The sequence below is a fragment of the Sebastes umbrosus genome, chromosome 20 (assembly GCF_015220745.1).
Source record: "Sebastes umbrosus isolate fSebUmb1 chromosome 20, fSebUmb1.pri, whole genome shotgun sequence".
NCBI lineage: Eukaryota > Metazoa > Chordata > Actinopteri > Perciformes > Sebastidae > Sebastes > Sebastes umbrosus.
In genome coordinates, this window is record NC_051288.1 from 25,824,436 (window position 1) to 25,852,233 (window position 27,798).

At 33.9% G+C, this 27,798-nt stretch overlaps 3 protein-coding genes across 7 annotated transcripts; 1 reads left to right on the forward strand and 2 right to left on the reverse strand.

Moving 5' to 3' along the window:
* Nucleotides 1-549: 549 nt before the first annotated feature.
* fads6 (fatty acid desaturase 6) lies at nucleotides 550-10,908 on the reverse strand. Its single transcript, XM_037754209.1, has 6 exons — nucleotides 10,686-10,908; nucleotides 7,735-7,901; nucleotides 5,736-5,916; nucleotides 5,349-5,536; nucleotides 3,354-3,533; nucleotides 550-1,622 (listed from the first exon to the last, which is right to left on the reverse strand). Exons 1-6 carry the CDS (start codon nucleotides 10,906-10,908, stop codon nucleotides 1,473-1,475), a joined length of 1,089 nt encoding a protein of 362 aa, XP_037610137.1. The 3' UTR covers nucleotides 550-1,472.
* LOC119479016 (Usher syndrome type-1G protein homolog) lies at nucleotides 10,855-24,720 on the reverse strand. Of its 5 annotated transcripts, none has more exons than XM_037754183.1 (5): nucleotides 24,566-24,720; nucleotides 21,133-21,443; nucleotides 15,748-16,192; nucleotides 14,025-14,845; nucleotides 10,855-10,985 (listed from the first exon to the last, which is right to left on the reverse strand). In XM_037754183.1, the coding sequence occupies exons 2-4, from the start codon at nucleotides 21,294-21,296 to the stop codon at nucleotides 14,027-14,029; spliced, it is 1,428 nt and encodes a 475-aa protein (XP_037610111.1). In that variant the 5' UTR covers nucleotides 21,297-21,443; nucleotides 24,566-24,720; the 3' UTR covers nucleotides 10,855-10,985; nucleotides 14,025-14,026. The 5 variants fall into 5 exon arrangements, with proteins under 5 accessions (XP_037610111.1, XP_037610107.1, XP_037610109.1 ...); XM_037754179.1 differs by lacking the exon at nucleotides 10,855-10,985 and adding an exon at nucleotides 11,246-11,382; XM_037754181.1 differs by lacking the exons at nucleotides 10,855-10,985; nucleotides 24,566-24,720 and adding exons at nucleotides 11,246-11,382; nucleotides 24,158-24,329.
* On the forward strand, nucleotides 24,124-27,798 carry LOC119479007 (proton channel OTOP3-like). Its single transcript, XM_037754169.1, has 8 exons — nucleotides 24,124-24,261; nucleotides 24,417-24,883; nucleotides 25,651-25,787; nucleotides 26,019-26,077; nucleotides 26,267-26,403; nucleotides 26,486-27,162; nucleotides 27,248-27,406; nucleotides 27,504-27,798. The coding sequence occupies exons 2-8, from the start codon at nucleotides 24,523-24,525 to the stop codon at nucleotides 27,672-27,674; spliced, it is 1,701 nt and encodes a 566-aa protein (XP_037610097.1). The 5' UTR covers nucleotides 24,124-24,261; nucleotides 24,417-24,522; the 3' UTR covers nucleotides 27,675-27,798.

Below are 27,798 nucleotides of genomic sequence, written 5' to 3' on the forward strand. Positions count from 1 at the left end.
GCAGCACAAATATCACTAAAAATAAATGTGGCCATTAAATAATTGATAAAATGTGACATAAATTTATATTTCTGTTTTAATTTGCTTCTTTATTTATTTATCTTTGTATTAATTCTCTTATTTATTTACTCTTCTGTTTAATTTTCCCTTTTTTATTCATGTATCTATTTTTTATTTATTTTCAAATTAATTTATTTATTTTTACATTTATTTTGTATTTATATATTTATTTTTGCATTTCTATTTTATTTATGTATTTATTTATTTCTGGATGATTTTCTATTTGCATTGCACCCCTTATATATATTATTTCCCCAAACTTTCTTTATATATTTATTTTTACATTTCTTTATGGATTTCTGCCCCAGTATGTAAAAGAGGGGGCTGTCAAAAAATGCATAAATACATAAAGAAATACATACATTTAAAAAATAAATATAAAAATATAATTGCAAAACTAAATAAAGAATAAATGCAAAAATGAATTAATAACAATGAATAAATACATTTAATTTTAATTTAATGAAATATTTATTTATTTATCTAGTAATTTATTTATTTATTTTTTATTTTGGCAGGTTCCGTCCTCCATAGAAGTACTCCTCTCCACATCCAAACAGATACTGTTAAAGGAATAGTTCAACATTTTGGGATATACTCTTATCTGCTTATTTGCTGAGAGTTAGATGATCTGATCAAATCTGAAATAAATCTGACATCTGAACTATTCCTTTAAAGGTTAAATATTATTACTATGATAAATAAGTTTTCAGTATATCCTATAGCATAATATTTGGATTGATTTGATTTTAGCTCTGTAAAATTGTATCCTGAAAAATGGCAATAAGTTATTCTTATTGTACAAAAAAGCCTGTTAGATACTGTAAATTCACAGTAATTTATAACACATTTGGTTACTGTATTTAGTTCTTTAAATGCTACTGCTGTGCTTCATTTCTCTAACTTTTACATTAATTCATCGTTATTATTTCCCAGTAGGAATCACAGGCAATATCCTAAACCAAGAGTTATAGCAGGCGGATGGAAACCCTTTGTGAAACCAGTTATCCTGGACCAGCAGAGAGCTTCACTGAGGTGAATTTGCTTCATGAAACAGACCCAAGTCAGTTCAAAAGGTGCGATTAACCTCCCGCTGTGACCTTTAATGCAGCACCCATTTAACATAATCAAGTCGGCTTTTGGTTGAGCGCTTATCTTTGTGCTATTTATGAAATTACCTCTAAAAGTGAAGAACATTTATTCAGTTCATATAATAGTCTTTAAAAAATAAATCATGAGGATTATTTTAGCACCTAATATTAAACTACATAAATGTGTTATTGATTAAAACCTACGTTAGAGACTGTTCACACCTGGACTGTGGAGGTTGTAACAGGTCACTTTAACACTTGTGCTTTGCAGCAGCAGCAGCTCATTAGTCTGAATAGTTGTTCTCCTTCATTGCCTCTTCATCACTGGACTCCCACCAGCTCTGTGATCGGCGGGGCAAACACCATAAATTCCTGGTACTTGTGGAAGAAAAGCTGCAGGCGGGAGAGGTAGCTGTCCTCCTGGTACGGAAGCTGCTTCTCAGTCAGATACTTGGACACAACAGGCTTCACCTGGAGGACAGACACAGGCTCAGTTTTAGAAGTGTAGACAAGTCAACTAAGAAACCACTGAACAGTATCGACAGTAAATGGACATTGCATTTACAAAAATCAGGTTAACAGTAGGGACCAGTCTTGGTGCATTGCTATAGATATGCAGGTACAGTATCAGATCTGAAGTATATTAAGGACAGAACCTGCCAAAATAAAAATAAATAAATAAATAAATAAATAAATAAATAAATAAATAAATAAATAAATGAATGAATGAATAAATAATGTCATTAAGTGTAGCAAAAATAATATTAAAAATATATGTAGTCATTAATTAATTGATAAAATGTGGCATAAATTGATATTTCTGTTTTAATTTGCTTCTTTATATATTTATCTTGGTATTCATTCCTTTATTTATTTACTCTTCTGTTTAATTGTCCCTTTTATTTATTTATTTATGTATTCAGTTTTTATTTATTTATTTTGGTACATATTTTTATTTATTTTAATATTTATTTTTTAACTGTATTTATTTATTTATTGACAGCCCCCTCATTTGCAAAATGAGACAGAAATGCATAAAGAAATGTAAAACAAAATGTGTAAATAAATGTAAAAAGAAAAGAATACAAAAAAGTGTGGGGAGATAAATAACGGGTGAAATACAAAGAGAAAATCGTGCATAATTAAATGTATAACTAAATGCATAAATACATGAATAAATACGTACATTTAAAAAAAGAATAAAAAAATAAATAAAAAATAAATGCAAAAATAAATGAATGAATAAAAAATAAATGCATAAATAGATAAATAAATGCATAAATAAATAAAAATAGATACATAAATGAATAAAAGGGAAAATTAAACAGAAGAGTAAATAAATAAAGGAATTAATACAAAGATAAATAAATAAAGAAGCAAATTAAAACAGAAATATTAACTGACGTCACATTTTATCAATTAATTAATGCTGACATTTATTTTTAATATTAGTTTTGCTCCATTTAATGACATATTTATTGAGCCGAAGACAAATATCCACACAGGTGGACAATAAAGATGTATTGTATTGCATTGTAAAAGTCTCATGCCTGAGAAACGTCAAACGTCCTCCAGAGCCAACAAAGACATTATATAATATTATTTTCACAGGGAGAAGAAGTCGAACTCCTCGTGATGAGTGAACTGACATTCATGCGTATAATTGGTGGCGTGTCCCTTTAAGAACCATTATACAGCCTCTTCCTCCACAAATAACGACTCTAATGGAAAATAAACCTCTGTGAGCCCACAGACAATAAAAGTCAATATCAGTGTAGACACATAATATTTGCTTTAAATGTGCCTTTCACATTAACTGTGATACATTAGTGTAATTATCAGAGATAAATACACAATCAAAACAAATACAAGCTTGTATTTCTTGCTTATCACGATGTTCTTTAATAATAAAACCTCAGTTTCAAATCAATCAATCATTTAATTAATTATTGGCTTCATTTATTTTTAATATTATTTTTGCTAAATTTTAATTACATATTTATTTATTCATTTATTTTGGCAGGTTCCGTCCTCCATATACTTTGATTTTAGTGGACAATAAAGTGGCTTCCTGTTTGTTCCCACCTCTGAACTCTTTAACCTGAACTAAACAATTCTTATTCTCTCTTTCTGTTATGTGACGTAAAGCATACATCACCCTTTGTGCTACAAAACACAACTGATAATATGTAATGATTTTACCTTTAGACACATGTTATCAGACAGGAAGGGGAAGAGATGGTGCTCCACGTGGCAGTTGATAAGTGAGTGTCCAAATATCCAGTCCAGCAAGGGGTTACGCGGCAGGTTCAGGACTCCGTGGGTCATCTGGTAGATCCTCTTTGGTCGGTTGGTCGCAGAGAACATGTGGAGGCCAATGTGCTGCAAATTACACACAGTTCGAGTTCAATGTCTACAGGCAATAACACAGGTTATATAAAGTATGTAATCTGTTGAAAACCACAAGTTAATTACATTTCTGGTGTTTTAACAAACAAAGACCAGTGCAGTGTCGTTACATACTTCACTGATTAATAACTGCGATTGAATAGTTACACACCGTATATACTGTAGTGTTAAATTTCAGGTTTGGCTTGAGAAATAAATGTCTTTGTCTTTATTTACTCTTCTGATTAATATTCCCTTTTATTTATTTTTTTGTATTAATTTTTTTATTTATTAATAAAAAAGATAAATAAATAAAGAAGCAAATTAAAACAGAAATATCAATTTATGTCACATTTTATCAATTAATTAATGGCTACATTTATCTTTAATATTATTTTTATATATAAATATATATAAAAAATGTAATATTATTTTGCTACATTTAATCATTTAATAACATATTTATTTATCAAGTCATTTATATATTTATGCAGGTTCCGTCCTCCATAGGAGTCAAGGTTACCCTCGGCTAGTAGTACAGAGTTCATTGGGGGACAAAGATAAGACAATGGCCAACAACAGCATCAGGATCCTGGGAGGAACAGGTTTCTCAGTCTGACCCCCCAGAGAGAACAAACATTTTCCCCTGTTAGACCCTCGACTTCACATCAAGAACCCGTGTTTTCTAATCCACCTTCACACACTTTGATCAGAACAATGCACAATGAGCTGAAGCATTCAGACTCCATCTGGGAAAATCATGCATGAATTGTTCCTTTTTATCCCTTTAGTTCACTGACTACTCTGATCTATCAGAGCACAATGCTGCATTGAGTTTGAGGAACAAGAGGTGCTCTCACAACAACCAGCAGTCTTTACCAAATCTGTGAGGTGAACACATGTGCTTGACTATGTCTGGGTGAATTACTAGTCCATTTAGTAGCTGTTCTGTATGGAGGACGGAATCTGACAAAATCCAAAATATATGAATAGATAAATATATATGTCATTAAACTTGGCAAAATAATATTAAAAATAAATGTAACCATTAATTGATTGATAAAATGTGACATAAATTGATATTTCTGTTTTAATTTGCTTCTTTAATTATTTATCTTTGTATTAATTCCCTCATTTATTTACTATTCTGTTTAATTTCCCTTTTATTTATTTATGTATTTATTTTTTATTCATTTTTAAATTTATTTATTTATTTTTTTATTTATTTTGTATTTATTTATTTGTTTTTTGCACTTATTTTTTACATTTATTTTTAAATGTATGCATTTATTGATATTGGCAGCCCCTTCATTTGCATAATGGAGCAGAAATGCATAAAGAAATGTATAAAGAAAAGAACACAGAAATAAATAAGTTTTGGGAAATAAATAAGGGGTGAAATGCAAAGCCAAAATTGTGCATGCATGCATAAATGAATGAATGAATGAATAAATAAATAAGAAAAAAATATATATATAAATGCAAAAGTAAGTCAATAAATAAAAAATAATTACATAAATAAATAAAAGGGAAAATTAAACAGAAGAGTAAATAAATAAAGGAATTAATACCAAGATAAATATATAAAGAAGCAAATTAAAACAGAAATATCAATTTATATCACATTTAATCAATTAATTAATAGCTACATTTATTTTTAATATTATTTTTGCTACATTTAATGACATATTTATTTATTTATCAAGTAATTTATTTATTTCTTTTTGATTTTGCCAGGTTCCGTCCTCCGTACATACAGTATGTACTGAACATGTACAGTACAGCAGGCCTGCTGCAGGTATTTCTCACCTGGAAAATGTTGACATGGATCCACGGCACAGAGAACATTGCTCTGCATACGAGCATACAGAGCAAAGCGCTGAGAGGCGACAGGAACCCGGAGACGTGGATCAGCAGCCAGTACTGTGAATACAGGCCCAGCGTTACTGTCAGGACAGTCCTGACGATGAGAGCCAAAGAATGTCCTTTGAGATGAGCTGCAAAACCACAGAATCACATATATGAGAATAAACTCACACCTGAGTGAGAGAGGCGAGGTAACAGGGGAACTGGAACAGGATCAGAGGGTCAGAAATCTATCTCAACTTTATGTTGATAGTCACATTTAATGTTGAAGTATTTGAGTGAAATCCTAAACCGGCTGTCCGTCTTTGGTGCTTTGGCGCCTCCTCTTACCGAGTGCAACAAGTGGCGTGATGATGGGCACGACCAGGGGAGCTATGAACAGGTAGACAGTGCGAGGCAGGAAGGGGACCTTCCATACGCTGGAGTCACCCAGTCCAATGACATTAGTATGAGCATGATGCATCTTAATGTGGCCATGGACGCCGGCTTGCGCTGAGAATGAGCCACAGATCTGAGTGGATGAACACAAGGACAGATGGGCATGTTTATGAACATCCAAACAACAAAACACTGATGCAACACATAAAACCCTATTGATGGACTTCACCCTCGTTTTAGGATGTTTGTTTTGCATTTGCCTTGATAAGCAGCCAATAGGGCAAAGAACAGCAGATGCTATGATGACATTTCGTTTTCCTAAAGAGCATCTGAGCGTTCATTAAACATCCGAATTCACAGGTTCAACAGTTCACTGAACTTAATATTATACCTCACCCTGCTTCACATCACACAGTCATTAATTAATTGATAAAATGTTACATAAATTTATATACTCATCTGTTTGATTTTCCCTTTTATCAATTTATGTTTTTATTTTTATTAATTAATTAATTTATTTTTGCATTTATTCATTTATTTAGCATTTATATTTTATATATTTTTGCACTTATTTTTTTATTTATTTTATATTTATTTTTAAATGTGCATATTCATTTATGCATTTATACATTTATTTCTGCACGATTTTGCGTTTGCATTTCATCCTTTATTTATTTCCCAAACTTCTTAATTTTTGTATTTTTTTCTTTATACAGTTCTTTATGCATTTCTGCCTCATTATGCAAATGAGGGGGCTGTCAATAAATGCATAAATACATAAATAAATACATACATTTCAAAATAAATATAAAAAATAAGTGCAAAAATAAATATATAAATAAAAAAATAATAAAAATAAATTAAATATAAAATGAAATAGAAGAGTAAATAAATAAAGGAATTAATACAAAGATAAATAAATAAAGAAGCAAATTAAAACAGAAATATCAATTTATGTCACATTTTATCAATTATTTATTTATTCATTTATTTTTAGGTTCCCTCCTCCATAACCAGCACCTCTAAAACTCGCTAATTAACACTTTATATCTTGTTTGTTTAATTTGTACAAAAACAAAGTAAAGAAAAAGACAAGTTGTGGTTTTACGAGGGCTTATATTTCTTGTATTGGGTAATGAGTGACTTCCTGGATTGTTGTTGTCACTGTGGTGACAAGAAATAGTCCTGCACATAATCCCCCATAACACCACGTCATCTGTGTTTGTACGGATTAAACACATGAGATATAACATGTTAATCATTGATTGCTTTGAACAGAGCCAGGCTAGCTGTTTCCCTCTGTTTCCAGTCTGTATGCTAAGCTAAGCTAACTAGGCTGCTAGCTGAAGCTTCATATTTTTATTTTTATTTTTATTTAACCAGGTTAGTCCCATTGAGATTAAGAACCTCTTTTCCAAGGGAGACCTGGCCAAGACGGTCAGCAGCAAGAAAAGAAAGTTGCAGACACAAACAGAGATAAAATACAATTCACAAACACTAAAAGCACTAAAATTTGCATTAAAAGAGAACTATCTAAAGACAAATGGGGGGACAAAAAGGAACTTTTCTGAGAGTCAGTTGTACAACAAGGGGGCTAAAAACATTGGCATGCCGTAGAGTCTGCTTCTAAAGCCTTCATTTTAGATTTAAACATGTTTAATGATACCAGCTCCTTGATTTTTAGGTCATTTTGGAGCAAATTCCATGCTGAGGGTGCAGAATATGCAAAAGCCCTTTCCCCAATATTCACCCTGCAGACATGAGAGAGGTATCCATCTTCTAATCTAACGCTCAGCAAGAAAGCAAATAACGTATTATCCCCAAAATGTCAAACTATTCCTTTAATTGCCTTGCACAAAACCACAGTAGTGTTTTTAATCTCACTGCTACAGAGCTATATATGTGAGAATAAGCTTTGCCTCAGGTGTTTAATGATAAATATCTTTCTGACCTCGATGAAGAAGATGGCCCAGAACTTCCCCCAGGCCTGCGACTCGCTCAGCGACCCGTGGCTGGCCAGATGTGTCCCTTTATAGGCGATGACGGCGTGAGCCATGCCCATCAGCAGCATGCCCGCTATAAACCACAGGACCTGGGAGGAACCCAGCAGCAGGAAGGCTGCAAGACAGAGCACAGGGAATTCAATCTAAGGCGATTAATTAATTCATTAATTCATTAATTCATTAATGAATTAATTAATTAATAAGAGGCATTTGGCTCTGGTCCAAAGTGTTGTATCTGTTATCTGTGAGCTCCTTTAAACCGTAACATGCAGGAAGATCAGGTGAAAGAATGTAACTTCATCCTGCAGGTGTTTTGTGTCTGACAGCGTTTCATCACACAGGGGGATCCTGGCGTGGTGACATCACTGTGTACCGTTTCTATTTACATGTATCTGTTGTTTGCAGAAGTTTCTGCATTTAAATTATTGTGATTTGTGAAACATTAAGATATTTATACTAACAGCTAAACTTTCTGTCAGCAATTCAGTTTGATGATAAAATGTATGGAGGATGAAACGTGCCAAAATAAAAAATGAATGAATAATATGTAATAATAATATATATAGTACAGTACAGCAGGCCTGCTGCAGGTATTTCTTATCTGGAAAATGTTGACATTTATTGTGGCACGTTCCGTCCTCCATATCTCATGGCGTGGACGTGTTACTGTGACCCAAAACATCAACCTGCCCAAGGGCTGCAGATAAAAAACACATTTACATCACATTGACGTTAATTAATGTGTTCTGTTCCTAATAAATAAATTAATAAAATACAGTAAACTTTCTGCAGTGACATCACATCTTGGATGTAGGAGTATGTCTGCAAACATTTAATTAAATATGCATATTTTCTTTTTCTAAAATATAAAATATTCACATTTTAGAGGCTGAAACCAGTGGAATAGTGCTTATATATTTATTTATTTATCAAGTTTGGTGTTGATTTTGGCAGGTTCTGTCCTCCATAAAAATGACCTCACTCCAATCACATTAAATAATTAATGAAGTGCTTTTTAACTTTAATAACCCTGCATCACAAGCAGCCAGCGAGGCTTCTCTGGCTGGCTCTTACAGCTGGGTTTTAGGTGACATGTTTCCTTCCTAACCCAATAAAACGGTGCTAATATACTGCACCTCCTATTTCAAAGCAGACTATTTAAGTCACAAGCTTTGATACACAATGACAGATGCCTCCTCAGCTGCACCGTGGGACTAAATTCACCCTTATACTGATATACTCTACGGATTCATTAGAGGAAAAACTCACAAAGTATGCAATGAAAGAATGCACCATAATCCGTTCACTGCAGGAACGTCTACAAGTGTAGATTAGAAGCTTGATCCAGGTGTCATGTGGTGCTGCTAATAGCTGTCAGCTCCAGTGATCAAGTGACATGAGTCACAACAGGAACCGGTCCTAATTGAGGTCAGTAGCTGACCACCAGTGACCCACATAGAGGGGCACCATAGGATACGGTGAATGTGTGACCCCGTTATGACAACAGTGTTGGATTGTGGAGAGAGAGCTGCGTTTGTATTTTAAAAATGCAAACATGCTTGATGCAAAATGATTAAGTTTCAGATGACATTAATTAATTAATGAGACAAATAAGGCTGAAATTATTTGTCAATTTATTCATTTAATTGTATTTGTAAGGGGCCATGTACGATACTACGATACGAGTATGATAGACAGATAATTAACTGGAAACATTTTTGATAATAATTTAAGCACTATTCCACTGGTTTCAGCCTCTAAAATGTGAATATTTTATGTTTAAGAAAAAGAAAATATGCATATTCAATTAAATGTTTGCAGACGTATTCCTACATCCAAGATGTGATGTCACTGCAGACAGTTTACTGTATTTTATTCATTTATTTATCAGGAACAGAACATATTAATTAACGTCAATGTGATGTAAATGTGTTTTTTATCTGCAGCCCTTGGGCAGGTTGATGTTTGGGGTCACAGTAACACGTCCACGCCATGAGATATGGAGGACGGAACGTTCCAAAATAAAAAAAATAAATGAATAAATGACTCAATAAATGAGTGTCATATGTCATAAATGTAACAAAAGTAATATTAAAAATAAATGTAGCCATTAATTAATTGATAAAATGTAACATAAATTTATATTTCTGTTATAATTTGCTTATATATTTTTTTCTTCTTTCTTTTATTTATCTTTGTATTAATACCCTTATTTATTTACTCTTCTATTTAATTTTCCCTTTTATTTATTCATGTATTTATTTTTAGAAATGTTTAAATGTATTTGTTTCTTTTTTGCATTTATGTTTTATGTATTAATTTATTTATACACTTATTTTTTATTTATTTTTAAATGTACATATTTACTTATGCACGATTTTCCCTTTGCATTTCACCCCTTATTTATTTCCCAAAACTTATTTCTTTCTGTAATCTTTTCTTTTTACATTTCTTCACATATTTCTGCCTCATTATGCAAATGAGAATGCATGAATACATAAATAAATATTTACATTTAAAAAAATATAATTTATTTACATTTAAATATATATACATATATATTGAAAATAAGTGCAAAAATAAATTAGTTAATTTAAAATAAATAAATAAAGTAGCAAATTAAAACAGAAATATCAATTTATGTCACATTTTATTAATTAATTAAAGCTACAATTTATTTTTAATATTATTTTGTTACATTTAACGACATATTTATTTTTTCATCGAGTTATCTATTTATTTATTCATTTATTTTTGATTGTGGCAGGTTCCGTTCTTCACAGTTTGATAATTGAAAAACATCAACATTAAAGGTACAACACGTTCTGTATTTCTAGTTGCTGTGATAACATCCCCTCTTTACCAACTGTTAAAGAAAAGCTGTATGAAGTTGTCTCACCAGGTGGCAGACAGAGGAATGCTGCTGCCAGGATGCTGCAATCGATCCCCCTCCTCTCCCACCAGCTGCTCTCTCTCACCATCTTCTGCACCAGCCTCGTCAGCTCCATCATCAGTGACTCTTCACCTCCATTCTTCTGGATCTCTGAATCCAGTTTCCTCTCCACCAACATCCTCCCATCTCCTCCTCTCTCATCCCTCCACTCCTCCGGTACACTCTGCATGTCAGCTGCCGTCCTGCTGCTCAAAACATGCAGTCTGTGTCCTCTTGCAAGCAGTCAGTGCTTAACACGGCTGCACCCTGAGTATAAAGTCCAGAGGTCAAAGTTAGCATTGCGAAAGTCCTCATTGGTGAGGAGCATTGTCAGACAGGCCCAGCCCCCTTTCTGCTGCTTCAAGAGCCTTGAGCACCCTCCTCCTCCTCTACCTCCTCTACCTCCTCGTCCCTCTACACTGTTTCCTCTCTGTTTTCCCTGTCAGCTGACTCCTGCTGCAGCAGTGGACTTTATTGTCCCACGACCCGATAGACGTAAGGCTGCCCCGTGCTGGAAATCCTCGAGAAAACTGCAGCTGCTCAGCTCAGAGTCCACTTGTCCCTCCTCTCTGGTGTCTCATACATTCTGCATGTCGTTCACCCCCCTTGTGCTCCTTTGTGACAGATCCCCTCCCCTCCCATCTCTGTAACCTTGGCAAATGTCCTGAGAAAGGAGAGGGAGAAAGGAGTGGATTAACAGCGGCTGTTCAGTTGTTTCATTATGGAGGACAGAACCTGCCAAAACCGACAATTATATATAAATTGATATTTCTTTATTTCTCTTTGTATTAATTCCCTTATTATTTACTCTTTTGTAATTGTCCCTTTTATTTATTAATTTTGTAATTTATTTATTTATTTGTGCATTTATATTTATTTAATTAATTGATGGATTAATTTTTGCACTTATTTTGTATTTATTATATATATATTTTTTATTTATTTATGCATTTATTTATTTTTGTATTATTTTCTTTATACATTTCTTTATGTATTTCTGCCTCATTATGCAAATGAAGAGGCTGTCAAGAAATGCAAAAATACATAAATAAATACATACATTTAAAAATAAATATATAATACATTTTTAAAAATGCAAAAATAAATAGATACATTTAAAAAGGTATAAGAAAAAATACATATATATAAAAGGGAAGATTAAACAGAAGAGATGTAATAAGAAATGTGTGAAGAAAAGAATACAGAAATAAATAAGTTTGGGGAAATAAATAAGGAGTGAAATGCAAAGGGAAAATCGTGCATAGTATAAATTCATACATAAATAAATAAGTACATTTAAAAATAAAAATAAAATAAATAAAAATAAGTGCAAAAATAAATAGATAAATAAAAAATAAATAAATAAATTTGGCAGTTTACGTCCTCCATATTTCTTCACTAGGGGCAGAGGCTCAGAATGAAAAGGAGAAGATGCTGGTGTGCAAGAATGTGCCCTGTTGGTCAGGGTGTGTTTATGAGTTGGCGCAGGTGAGAGTACATGTGAGTTGCGTGCATATATCTGGTGTCGGCGCTGCTTCGTTTATTTTCTGGAGACAGGCCAGTGTTCTGGGCTTGCGGCCATGCTGACTGCTCTTTAAAACATAGTGTGTGTATTTTTCACTCCAAAGGACAGCAGATACTTCAGAGAAGGGAACATAAGAGCTCCAGGCCGTCTGCCAGCTCCACTAACATCCTCCCACAGCCTTGAGCTTGTTGTTTTTATTTATACAAGCACTAATCAGTCGTCAGTGTCACTCATTTTGCCAGAGAATGACACATGAAAATTGCAGCTGTGACGCTTCTATTAAGTCAACACTGGTTGGTTATATCAACATATATTCACACTTAAAACAATCATAGTTTTCACTTTATTTTAGCAAAAGATAATTATGGTTGTGGGTTACATCTTCTGATACAAAAACAGATTTTTACCAACATAAAATGAACATTCATGCACAGTCATACTCTCAAGTGCACAGACAGACAGACAGACTTTCAGTGAAACCAAATACACCCCGGAGCAACGTGAGATTACCCCGTTATCTAGCACACACTCACATAACCTCACAGTATACCACCCCATTGTTTTTACTATTGCAGTATTTGCAGAGCAACAGTCAGTCTGTGGCAATTTCATCATAAACAGTAAGTCATCATATGTGTCCATATATGCCATGGAGTAAAATAACATGTTTAACGTACAGAAAACTGTACAATGAAGACAGAATAAACAACATATTCAAAGGGTTAAGTACATTCACTAATACACAAATCATTCATTGATACATTAATTAATACAGTATCGCAACGATAACATGTCAGGCTAACTTTCATTGGACAGACTGTGCGTCCATGTGTTTGTATATGTGGCAAAGCTTTCCCATAAAATGTTAATCACTTCTTTTCCCAGTTTCAGTCAGATGCCTTGACTCCATGTTGCCTCCACCGACTGTATTGTAGATTAATAACAGTACATGGAGTCAGCATCATGTATGCAAAACATCTTCACAGTGTTTAATCTGTAAATACATAGAAAAAATAACATTATGTATGACTGTATTCTGATAAAAATTACATAACACAAGTGTCATGCTTCTTAATGACTTACAGGCCTCTTGTTATATCACAAGTCGCCACTAGATGGTGCCATTAAGCCGGTATAAAATGCAATTTGTATTATTTCCCTTATTTATTTACTCTTCTGTTTATTTTCCCATTTATTTTTTATTTAAATATTTATTTTTGCACTTATTTTTTATATTTATTTTTAAATGTATTTATTTATGCATTTATTGACAGTCCCCTCATTTGCATAAGGAGGCAGAAATGTATAAAAAAACAAAAAACATGAAGAGAACGAAAGCTAATGAAACAAACACTATAACCAGAGGTGAGGCAGGATCCATATCTCTATGGAGGACAAAACATGCCAAATTTTTTTTAATTACTTAATTAATAAATATTAAAAAAAATTAAAAATCCTTTATTTATTACTCCCATGCTATTTAATTATGTATTTATGTTTTATTTATTTATCTATTTTTGCATTTATTTTTTATTCTTTCATTTATTTTAGAATTTCTATTTTATGTATTTATGTATTTGTTTTTATTAATTTTAAAATTATTATTATTTTTATCTATTTTTGCATTTATATTTTATTTATTTATTTTTGCAACTATTTTTTTATTTAAATGTACGTATTTATTTATATATTTATGCATTTATATTATTTATTTATGTATTCTTTTCTTTACACATTTCTTGATGCATTTCTGCCTCATTATATGATTTCTCCACACTGACCTTCAGAGCTCAGTGTCTTCAATGGCCTCTGGTTCATCTATGGTGTCCAGACGTCTCCTGCAGGCATCCAGAAGTTTCTTCCTTGGGCCCAGAGGGATGTGAATGCTGGTGAGGTCGTGATCTGAACAAAGCAGCAGAGCCTTCAGGTCGATCTTCTCCCTCCTAAAGATCGCCATGAACTCACCGAGGCTTTGAGAGGCCAGGAAGGTGTCCAGAGGACTGTTCTCTGGCTCCAAGTCCTCATCCAACCCAACATCAGTCTCCTCCCAGGGCAACTCCTGGAGGTTTCTCTCTTGCAGACTCAAGGCGCTGCCGATACTGTCCTGATCGAAGCTGGGCGAGCGCCGAGGCAGATGTCCTCGTAGACGAACATTAGGCGCCCGGCCCACGGGTTCACTCCCTACTACGCTCCCTTCATCCCGTGCCCCGATACCAAACATACCTCCGGTCAGATAGTTCCTCCTGAACACCATGGTGCCGAGCCCGGGTCGGGTGAACAGGGAATCACGTCCGGAGTCGGCGCTGATCTCCGAATACGCAGCCTCGTAGAGGCCCGGGTCGCTCATGGCACGGGAGACGGTGTCGTCGTCGTCATTGTCACGGGGGAACATGTCACGAATGTTGAGGCGAGACCGCTCCCTGGGGTTGGCGTATGTGCCCTGTTTGAGGAACATGACGTCGTTGCCGAGCTGCAGGCCGGATAGCGAGCGCACACTTTTCCTCCCGTCCTCGTAGATCTTGAACGTTCCATCAACCTGCTTCTTCTTCTCCATCTTCTTCTGTATCTTGGCCTTGCCCTTGGCTGTGGAGTGGAGGGTGGCCTGAGAGGAAAGTACAGACATTTAGAATCAAGAAAAACTTACTGAGATCATGAATAAATAAATAAATAAATTTGCTTCTTTATTTATCTTTGTATTAATCCCCTTATGCAATAATTTTTAAATATATTATTTTTTTTTGCATTCATTATTTATTTATTTATTTTTGCACTTATTTTTTATATTTATTTTTAAATGTTTGTATTTATTTATGTATTTATTCATTTATTGACAGCACCCTCATTTGCATGATGAGGCAGAAATGCAAAAAGAAATGTAAAAAGAAATGTGTAAATAATACAGAAATAAATACGTTTTGGGAATTAAATAAGGGGGTGAAATGCAAAGGAAAAAATTGTGTAGGAATAAATAAATAAATAAGGACATTTAAAAATAAATATAAAATAAATAAAAAAAATTAAATATATATGTGAAAATATACGAGTACATAAAAAATAACTGCAAAAATAAATAAATAAATAAATAAAAGGGAAAATTAAACAGAAGAGTAAAGATATATAAGGGAATTAATACAAAGATATATACATACATATATATATATATAATGTAAAATTTAAAAAAAAGTAAAATTGCTACATTTATTTTTAATATTATTTTTGGACATATTTATTTATTTATTCATACATTTTTGATTTTGCCAGGTTCCTTCCTCCATAGTTCTGCTGCCCCCCAAGTGTCCAAAAAAGAGTTAATACTAGTTTAAACTCAAGGGAGGTGTGTGTTGAACGCTAACAAATTATATATATATTTTTTTCATCCCGTTTCAGCTTTTCAGAAAGAGTGAGGAAAGTCACTAAACGGTATAATATGTTGAGAACTGAGAGCTAACAGAACAGGAGCTAACCCGAATATTCCACATTAACACAAAGTCAAAGAGCAACCACCTGCGAGTATGGCATGTTGGAGGTGACAGTGTTGAACTTGCTCAGCGTGCTGCCGCTGTTGTAGCTAGAGAAGCTGACAGCATCAAAGTTGTCTAAAGCCGCCGACTCCTTCATGAACTTCCTCTCCATGTGTTCACGGTGCTTCCTCTGGAGCTTTGCACAGTCTTTGATCCGGCGCTCTGCGGCACGGAAAGCCCGGTCCTTCAGTTTGTTGACCAGCTTCGGGTTGAGCGTGATCTGCTTGGCGACGATGGAGTCCAGGTAGCGAACGCAGTCCATGTGTCCCTTGGCGGCGGCCATGTCCAGCGGCGTGTGGTAGTCGTTGTCCAGACACCATATGTTGGCACCGAAGGCCACCAGGAAGGACAGGCAGTTGTGGTGGCCGTTGGCAGCTGCCAGGTGAAGCGGCGTGTTGCCCCAGATGTCACACCTGTCCGGGTCACCTCTGGAAGACAGGAGGAGGAGACAAGACGCCATTTTGGATCTCAACATTACTGGATTCACATATACAGTATCATTTCTGTTACTAACCTTAAAGGTTACATAACTTCTGTTTTTCCCATGTTTTTGTGTCTGAGTGACTAACGGGGACAACAGTTTCTGAAACGTAGCTTAGTGTTATCTAAAATATTCTCAATGTCATGTGTATGGAGGACAGAACCTGTCAAAATCAAAAATAAATTAATGAATAAATAAATGACTCGATAAATAAATAAATAAATATGTCATTAAATGTAGCAAAAATAATACTAAAAATAAATAAATTCTTAAAATGTGACAAAAATTGATATTTCTGGTTTAATTTGCTTATTTATTTATCTTTTATTAATTCCCTTATTTATTTACTCTCCTGTTTAATTTTCCCTTTTATTTATTTATGTATATATTTTTTATAAATCTTTAGATTAATTTCTTTATTTTTGCATTTATTTTGTATCTATATTTAATCTATTCATTTATTTTTAAACTTATTTTTTATATTTATCTTTAAATGTACGTATTCATTTATCTATTCATTTATTTCCGTACGATTTTCCCTTTGCATTTCACCCATTATTTATTTCCCCAAAATTATTTATTTATGTATTATTTTCTTTACACATTTCTGCCTCCTTATGCAAATGAAGGGGCTGTCAATAGATGCAAAAATACATAAATAAATTATAAATTAATAAAAAATGAATACATCAATAAATGAAAGGGAAAACAGAAGAGTAAATAAATAAGGGAAAGAATATATAAATAAAGAAGCAAATTAAAACAGAAATATCAATTTATGTCACATTTTTATCAATTAATTAATGCCTACATTTATTTTTAATATAAATTTTGCTAAATTTAATGACATATATTTATTTATTTATTTATTTATCGAGTCATTTATTTATTTATTCATTTATTTTTTTATTTTGGCAGGTTCCGTCCTCCATAAGTTTGCGGTCTTTTCCCAAATATTACCGTGATATCAGTAAAGCACTACCCACAATGCTGTGCAAGCAATAACAGGACAAACAACAACAACACGGACAGGACAGTGTTTGTAAATGGAGTCCCTCCTCTTCCTGTTTGCTCTCCACCCACATGGCCGGGCCGCGGCGAAGCCCTGATCAATAATTGAAACGCTGCAGGTTAAACAAGACAGAGGTGACTTTGCATTATTTATCTCACACACCAAGAGCCTTTTTTCTGCAGACACCTAGAGACACTGTTACCTCACGCCGCAGGGTCAACACCTTTATCAGCACCCTGATTTCCTGTCTGCAAACCTGGCAAAGCGTGCAAATATCTCATGAGAGCAATTAGTGTGTGGTTCATTTCTATGTTCAGAGCATCATATTTTACTCTTCTTTCTCTCCCTGTCAGCTGAAAGTAATGAAGCAGATCATATTCCAAAGACACAGGCAAGAAATGTATCACTGTAGTAACGGAGGAATCACACCGTACCGTATCTCACATAGTAACTTGACCATCTGCAGTTACGCCAGCAGCTCTGACTCAGAGGTGATACACAAACCGATAACAACCTCCTGTTTACTAGCAACATGTATGACTGGATACCAACCAAAACGTGTTAACTGTTGCCTCCAAGTTCCCACCCAGTACACAGCACCCAGCACCCAGCAGACTGCACATGAAGCTTCATTATTGGCCTAGAGACACAGAAACCTATGGAGGACTGGACGTACCAAAATCTAAAATAAATAAATGAATAAATCACTTGATAAATAAATAAATAAATAAATAAATAAATAAATAAATAAATAAATAAATAAATAAATAAATAAATAAATAAATAAATATGTCATCAATTTAGCAAACATATTTTATGAATTGATATAATGTAAAACAAATTGCTACAATTTTTAAATTAATTTATTAATTTTACATTAATTATTAATTTATGTATATATTCATTTATTATTATATTTATGTATTCATGCATTTATTGACAGCCCCCACATTTGCATAATAAGGCAGAAATGCATAAAGAAATGTAGAAAGAAATGTGTAAAGAAATTTATAAAGATAAGAATACAGAAACAAATAAGTTTGGGGAAATAAATAAAGGGTGAAATGCAAAGGGAAAATCGTGCATAAATAAATTAATAAATAAATTGAAAAATGAGTGCAAAAATAAATATAAAATAAATTAAAAACAAGTGCAAAATTAAATAAATAAATTAATTAATTAAATATAAATGCAAAAATAAATTAATAAATAAAAAATATCAGATATTCTACTCATATGATCATAATTTTTCCAATGTTTATAACATATTTATTTAGGCAAAGTTTCTTACATGACTGCCACTTTGGCCACTTGAGAAGTTTGTCTTATTTAGATGAATAAATAAAAAAGTGTTGTAGGAAAATATTCGCAGCACCAATGATTTACAAAATAAAATCAGAAAAGTTCACGTGAGAAAAAACGCTAACTTTCCTGTGAACTGTATCGCAGAAATATTCTTCTTTTCTCATTTTTACTTTATGCTTTGAACATTGATGTGCAGCTCAGCTCTAGTTGTCTGTCTTTGTTTCATATCCACTCTGGGACCGTCGTAGGAAGAAGACGACCTATCCATCACTGCGACCTTTCCCTGCATCCACTTTACCGCTCGCCTTATAAACCTGCCACCAGCAGCGTGACGTACTGCTGCTGGTCTGTGGCAGTAAATATCAGGCTTCTTTGTTAACAAAAGACGTCCGTGATACATTAGCTACGACTTATCTCACCAGAATATAGACTTACTCCTAAACCCTTTTATCATTATCTCAGTTTTCTCTTACATATACGCAACAATGCACGAGGCTTTCACAGATCGTATCGTTCGTCCACCGAGCTTACAATGGCTTCTAACTGAATGGAGCTGCTGCTGCCATGTAATGGATTAGCCACATCTGTGAGATTAAATATATAGTTATCATGCTTCAGATACTTTCTACTATAGAGAGTGTATTTATGTTTGAGTATTAGGGGGGAGATCCTGCTGCAAGTGACCTTTTCTCTGTAATCAGGCTGTTAAAATGTATAGACGTCCATCTGCAACAGCACTGATTACATTAGTGACGGGGGCAGGAACATGTAGGTGGCACAATGTTTATATATTCATGCTAATATGAGCAGATCCATGAGGTAAAGTTACAATATACAATATACTGTATATACTAACATTATGAGAAGTTGGAGGATTCTGCAGAGTTTCTATTGCTGATAAGACAATTTATATAAACAAACACCAAAGTGGGGATATATATCTCTTCTATTATTATTATTACTTTACATTTTAAAAAATGTGTTTACAGAATAATCACCTCTGACTTGATTATAATTTGTTTATAGTTTCATATTTACAATGTAAATACAATATATATATATATAAATTACAATATATTTATATATATTATTATAATATTTCATATTAAACAACGACGTGGGGACATAAGTCTCTTCTAATATTATTATTACTATACATTTTAACACTTTGTTTACAAAATGGTCAACTCTGACTTAATTACAATTTGTTTATAGTTTGATATTTAAAACCTTCTTCTTAAAACAAGTGAGGTTTTTGATTGAAATAGGAAAAACACACTTATTTACAGTGAACTTTCACTTAAAGAAAATGACAAAATAATTGAATAAAAATCAAACAAATATTGACACAAGAGAGAATAAATGTGCCAAATATGACATGTAGTCCCATAAACAGACAAGTCAACTAGTTTAAATACTTTAACTAATTTAAGAGGAAAATATAATTTAGGAGGAAAATTGAATTTTAAAAAGCATTGTGTTCGTACAACAAAGAAGAGTATGTGTATTTCAGTCTGTGGGATGGATTTGTGGAATGGGTTAGATGATGGGTTGAAGTGGAGCACAAATATAAATCACTTTAAAAAGCTATACAAAAAATACATTTTTGGGAGGTATATGGTTGAGGAAGAGTTGTGTTAAGGGTTGGTTTATATCTACTTTTTAACTCCAGATGGATATGTGGGTTGTAAATAAACTTGGGATGCTGTTCATATATTTAATTTGGGATGTAAATAAATCTGGGATACTTTATAAATTATATTATATTATCATTCTATGATATATGAGTTATTAGAGGAGAAGTGAGAAAGGGGTAGGGAAATATAAGTTTTCCTTCTACCTACTCCTTTTTTAATATAGTAAAGTGTTATTTATAGCCTACAGTACAACAGGAAATATAATATAATATAATAAAGTGTTATTTATAGCCTACAGGACAACAGGAAATATAATATAGTATAATAAAGTCTTATTTATAGCCTACAGGACAAATATAATATAATATAATATAATATAATAAAGTGTATTTATAGCTTACAGGACAACAGGATATATAATATATTATAATATAATATAATAAAGTGTTATTTATAGCCTACAGGACAGCAGGAAATATAATATAGTATAATAAAGTCTTATTTATAGCCTACAGGACAAATATAATATAATATAATATAATATAATAAAGTGTATTTATAGCCTACAGGACAACAGGAAATATAATATAATATAATAAAGTCTTATTTATAGCCTACAGGACAAATATAATATAATATAATATAATATAATAAAGTGTATTTATAGCTTACAGGACAACAGGATATATAATATATTATAATATAATATAATAAAGTGTATTTATAGCTTACAGGACAACAGGAAATATAATATATTATAATATAATATAATAAAGTGTTATTTATAGCCTACAGGACAAATATAATATAATATAATACAAATAGTTTAAATAGTTTAAAGCTTTATCTCCTCATTGGATGAGATGACCCCCCCCCCCTGGTGTCAGCCCTCCTCCCCGGTGAGGTGTGGTGATTCTCGGCCTGCCTGCTCACCCTCTCCCGGTGATGGTCCGGAGCGTCTCCAGGTTACCGTGGTAGGAGGCCCATAAGGTCGGAGTCATGCCGTCCTCATCCGGGGCGTTCAGCTCCTTCCGTGTGGCCTCCTTCAGCACCTCCAGGTAGCCGTCCCGGGCCGCCCGGTGGTACCGGTCCGTCATGGTGGTACCGGCTCACTCCTGGCTCACTCTGGGTCCGGGTCCATGGAGGTCCTGGACGGTTAAACCGCCTCGTTGTGGTTCTGGTTCTGCTGTTAGTCCGGACGGACTGGAGCGGCCTGGAGAGGCACGGAGCTGACAGGCTGGTTGCTAGGAGACGAACACGAGGCGCGCTGGTTGTTAGGCCGGGGGCGGGGCTATGATGATAAGACCCGCCCCTTTTACAATGTAGGCCAATAGAAACCGAGAAAATATAATATAATATAATAAAGTGTTATTATTATAGCCTAACGGACAAATATAATATAATATAACATAATATAATATAATATAATAAAGTGTTAATTATAGCCTACAGGACAACAGGAAATATAATATAATATAATATAATAAAGTGTTATTATTATAGCCTAACGGACAAATATAATATAATATAATATAATAAAGTGTTAATTATAGCCTACAGGACAACAGGAAATATAATACAATATAATATAATAAAGTGTATTTATAGCCTACAGGACAACAGGATCTATAATATAATATAATATAATATAGTAAAGTGTTATTATAGCCTACAGGACAACAAGATATAATATAGTAAAGTGTTATTATTATAGCCTACAAGTGAACAGAATTTACAGTTTTATAAAACACAATTACAGTATCATACTATAAAACATATTTACAGTAACATACTGTAAACCACAATCATCGTAAAGCAGTTTTACTATAAAACATCATAACAGTAAAGGTACTGTAAAACAATACAATAAAAATTGTGACAGTGGAATGCATGTATACCTCACTGTCTGCTCAATTATTTTACAAACACACACGCCTGGAACGGTAGGAAAAATACATCACAAGAGTCTGAAATTGTATATTGCAAACCACAGTGTGGAACATGTTCAGCATAAATGCAAAATATATGTGATTTGAATTTAAGTTGAAACTTGCAAACACACCCTTTAAGTTGAGCTGTGAAGAGTGCAAAAGTTAAAGAGTTATACCACTGGATTTGCATGTTTTAGCCCATTTACTACAAGTCACATCTCTCAATGCAAACCATGCTACTGTGTTTTACATTTCAATGTATGTTTTGGGGATCCACTGATTTACACTCATTTCCATATGGTTTGAAAATGTATCTAAAGTATTTAAAGGTGTTTGGATTATTTTGAGTAACGAGGACAATCTTTCTGAAAAGACATTTTTTTTTTTTTACTTTTCAAGGCTAAGAGCCGTGCTCTTTGGTATAGAGGACGGAACCTGCCAAAATCAAAAATAAATGAATAAATAAATGACTCGATAAATAAATAAATGTCATTAAATGTAGCAAAAATAATATTAAAAATAAATGTAGCCATTAATTAATTGATAAGATGTGACATAAATTGATATTTTTTTTAGTTTTAATTTGCTTCTTTATTTATTTATCTTAGTATTAATTCCTTTATTTATTTACTCTTTTATTTAATTTTCCGTTTATTTATTTATGTATTTATTTTCATTACTTTTTAAATTTATTTATTTATTTTTGCATTTATTTTGTTTTTATTAATTTATTTTTGCCTTTATATTGTATTTATTTATTCATTTTTGCACTTATTTATTTTTAAATGTACATATTTACTCATTCATTTATTTATTCATCTATTTATGCACGATTTTCCCTTCGCATTTCACGCCTTATTTATTTCACAAGACTTATTTATTTCTGTATTCTTTTCTTTACACATTTATTTTTACATTTCTTTATTCATTTTTGCCTTATTATGCAAATGTGGGAGCTGTCAATAAATGCATAAATACATAAATATATACATTTTAAATAAAATATAAAAAATAAGTGCAAAAATAAATTAATATATTAATAAATTATTAAATAAATAATAAATTAAAAAATAAATTAATTAAAAAAATAATAAAAACAAATATTTAATTTATAAATAAAAGGGAAAATTAAACAGAAGAGTAAATAAATAAGGGAATTAAGACAAAGATAAATAAAGAAGGAAATTAAAATAGAAATATACATTTATGTCGCATTTTATCAAATAATTAATGGGTACATTTATTTTTTATATTATTTTTGCTAATGACATTTATTTATTCATCGGGTTATTTATTTATTTATTCATTTATTTTTGATTTTGGCAGGTTCTGTCCTCCATACTGTGGCTCTATGGTAGGCTAATGTTAGCTGACAACCGACCCGAGGATGATGCAAAATTGCAGCCAACAGATCACCACTATAGAAATCAGTTTATTTGTTTAGTTTTTGTATACGTGTAGCTGACATGACATCTCCCTGTGCGTTCACGCATGTCTGAATCCCATCAAACTGAACTGAGTGATAAAAAAAAAAATCAATCAGTGAGTGCCTGATAACTGCTTGAGTCACTTTCCTTATCAAACATCATGCATTAGTGCAGTTTAAATGCAGTTTTAATGCACTTAATTTGTTTTAAAAGGGGACATTTCATGATTCATAACATTTCATTTTCCAAAGTAAAAGTCCCTAGATGTGTATGATTCAACTTTTTCCCATGGTCTAGTGTTAAAAAAGTTAATAAAAATTGCAATAAATCTTAATATCAAATCACAACATGCAATAGTATTGAATCAGGAGATAGGTGAATCGTCCCAGCACTACTTTAAATGGGCTAAGTATGATCCTTTAAATGTGAGACTGAAACTAAATACAGAAATACTATCAGTTACCACAGATTATCAGCTGTGACTGTACTATTAGCTGCTACTTGAGGCACTGCAGTGATAAGAATGAGGTTACGTTCATAAATCAGTTCCTGGTGTAGACTGCATACGCAAACAGTGACACTACCTGGCAGAGAACTCACCTGATAAACCCTTTCAAAGTAAAATAACCTCACTGATTTTTTGTGGATTGACAGAATCTGCAGGTCATTTGGGACCAGGAAGCAAACTTCAAGTGGCTCAGCAGGTAAGACAGAGGTCAACATGAAGAGTAAACATGTTGGTTTTTCTGTGAAAAGGTGTGCCGGTATTAATGTCCCGGATCGTGACCACACCTGGTGTGGGAAGGCGGCACAAAAGGTTTACTAGTTCAGACGCATGTCTTCACATGTTGAACTGCAGGATAAAGTAATGAGAGAAAAACCTGTAAAGTGAGTGGAAAGGAGAAAGAGAAGAAGGTGGTGAAAGGAACTGAAGAGTTTTAGAAGAAGGACAAAATAAGGTGAATATGAATCCAGATCCTGGAGTCACAGAGCTGGATTCCTCCTCACCTGGAAATGCCCAAAGTGGTGAGAGCTCAGACCATCAGATCCAGGACCCGGAGCTGGATCCGGTGCTGGTTTGGGTTCCCAGTGGGAGGCGTCTGATCTCTGGTCTGCTGGGTATGAATGTGGTGCTGTTGGGAGCGGCCCTGGTGGCCGGGCAGGCTTTTCACCCCGAGGGCCTGAAGCACCAGGAGCCCCAGCTGTTCATGCTGCTGCTGATGGGGGTCAGTGTGGTTTGGATGTTGTGGTACCTGCTGTGGGCCAGGAAGCAGCCCGGCATCTGCCCACATAAAGACCACCATGCCGGGGGAATCACTGTAATCGGTAAGCTCCTATGGAGGATAAAATCATAATAAAAAAAAATATATATATAAATAAATAAATAAATGTCATTAAATGTGGCAAAAATATAAAAAATAAATCTAGCCATTAATTAATTGATAAATAAATTGATACTTTTAATGTGCCTCTTTATTTAGTTATCTTTGTATTAATTCCCTTATTGTACTCTTCTGTTTAATTTTTTCCTTTTATTTATTTTTATTATTTTTTAAATGTATTTATTTATTTATGTATAATTTTCTATTTTCTTTCTTTTTGATCTTCTTTACACATTTCTTTATGCATTTCTACCTCATTATGCAAATGAGGGGGCTGTCAATAAATGCATTAATAAATAAATAAAAACATTTAAAAAATAAATATAAAATATAAATAAGTGCGAAATTACCTAAATAATACATAAATTTTTAAAATTATTTAAAAATAAATACATAAATAAATAAAAGGTAAAATTAAACAGAAGACTAAATAAAAAAGGGAATTAATACAAAGATAAATAAATATATACATATCAATTTATATCACAATTTTGTCAATTAATCAATGGCTACATTTATTTTTTATATTATTATGTATAGTTATATAGCATCCCTATTTATATATATTATATAAAGTTAATGACATATTTACTTATTTATTGAGTAATTTATAAATTTATTCATTTATTTCTTATTTTATTTTCATTATGACATTTGTTTTGGACAGTGTAATGAAACTGTCTCTCTCCTCTCTCTCCTGCTCCGGTCCAGTGGTCCTCATGCTCTTTGCTGCATTCAGTCTGCTGCTATATATCTTCAGGATTGGTTATTTGATCAGTATGAAGGACTGTAAGCCTGCTGCTAAAGTGTTCTCTCCATTCATCGAGGCTCCTTTTCTCGCACTGCAGGTATATTAACGGTTTATATTAAAAGGTGTATATTAAAAGTTTAAGGGATTATAAGACACAAAACCAGCGCTTCTGTACACGTACATGTTTGGCTCATTATTCGTCCCCTTCACACTTAATTTCAACCTTTTCAACCAATTTCAAAGAAAATAATCTTTAAATTCTCACTGTTTGTAAGACTGTTTATTTAAAAGTGCCCTTATTTAATAACTGTTTACTTTTCTTCTGCAGACATATTTACTGTGGGCTCACTCCAAAGACTGCATTCACAGACACAAGATAATCACCAGGTGCATCACTCTCTATATTTTAAATATACCTTTTACAAATGTTCTACGTATTTAAAGAAAACAGAATATTATATTCCATTTCTGCCAATAGTTCCCCCTATATGCGACACACTGTCCCTCTAAAGGATGATTGTCATTTCCAGCTTCAGGTGTATGTTATTTCTTGACTGTGTTTATATTTGCATGCAGGTCCGGGCTGATGGTGATCCTCTCGGCCGACCTGCTGCTGTGGCTGAACGCCGTGACTGAGGACACCATCCACGAGGAGATCGAGTTAGAAAAGGAAGACAAGCTTGATTTCAGCAACACAACCTCTGATTTAGCAGGTAGTTAAACTTCACAGGTATAAATACACCCCCTGTCTACTGTATGTGTTTCTTAAGAACATTACTCCTTGCCTACTTCCAGACAATTCGACCTTCTGTCAGTGCAGTGCGAGTGCAGCCTGTCTCATCTTCAGGAAAGGCTTCGAAATCCTTTATCCCTTCAACATGGAGTACTACCTGATGGCCGGCTGCATGATCTATGTGATGTGGAAGAACGTGGGCCGCAGGATGAGTCCAGGTCACCACCACGTTACCCAGAAGCTGACCCTTGGTGTTGTCTACCAAGGTGGCGTCATATACGGCCTTGTGTTTGGCGCCCTGGTGCTCGTAGCGGGCGTGGTCGTCTTCATTCTCTACCAGGTTTGGGTGAGCCAGCAGCAGCTTCGCCTCACGGCCTTCCTCATTTTCTACGGCTACCATTTAGCCGTCATGCCCGTCATGTCCCTGTGCTCCCTGGCTGGGATGCTGGTCCACAGGTTCGAGAGGAGGGCGAATGAAGCGGGACACAACCCCACTCGTAGCCTGGATGTCCTCCTCCTGGTGGCAGCTGCTCTGGGCCAGCTCGCCCTGTCCTACTTCTCCCTGGTGGCGGCGCTGGCTGTGGGGACCAACGGGCCTCTGGGGGACCTCGACCTGTCCTACTCCCTCCTCAGCCTGCTGGAGCTTATCCTCCAGAACATCTTCATCATCGAAGGCCTCCACAGACACCCGAACCTGTTCGCCAAGAGGAAAGACAAGCAGCGGAGCAGCATATTCAAGGTACCTGCAGTTCATGTGAATGTTTTGTAAATTGGAATAACTCGGTCATTGAAAGGTTCTGTTTGAATGATAAACTGTCCCACAGCCTAAGAAAAAGGTTGCTGTGCCAATACAAGAGGAGAGGAAGACGGCGGTTTCACTGCTGGAGGGGAACACGCCAGCTCAAGAGCATGATGGGAAAAAGCCCTGGACCAAAAGAGCGATACAAGAAATCTGTGCTTTCCTCATCCTTTCTAACGTTATGGTAATATCATGTGATTATTATGTGATTTATGAAGAAATACAAGTTTTTTGTCGTTTCTGCATTTATAAAACACATCCTATGTTTCCTCTCCTTGCAGCTGTGGGTCATCCCTGCGTTTGGAGTTCACCCCCAGTTCGAGAACGGCCTCGGGAAACAGTTTTTCGGCTTCTCAGCTTGGTTTGTTCTGGTGAACTTGGGTCAGCCGCTCAGCGTTTTCTACAGGATGCACTCTGTGGGAGCTTTAATGGAGCTGCTCATCTCTGCATGACGAGCAGCGGAGGTCCAACTCTGACTACATGACTGATAAAGTAGATAATAAAGAAATGATTTTGTTTATACAGAATGAGGAGATCCTCTACTGTTTTAGTCTGAGGTTGTTTTTCATGGCTTGT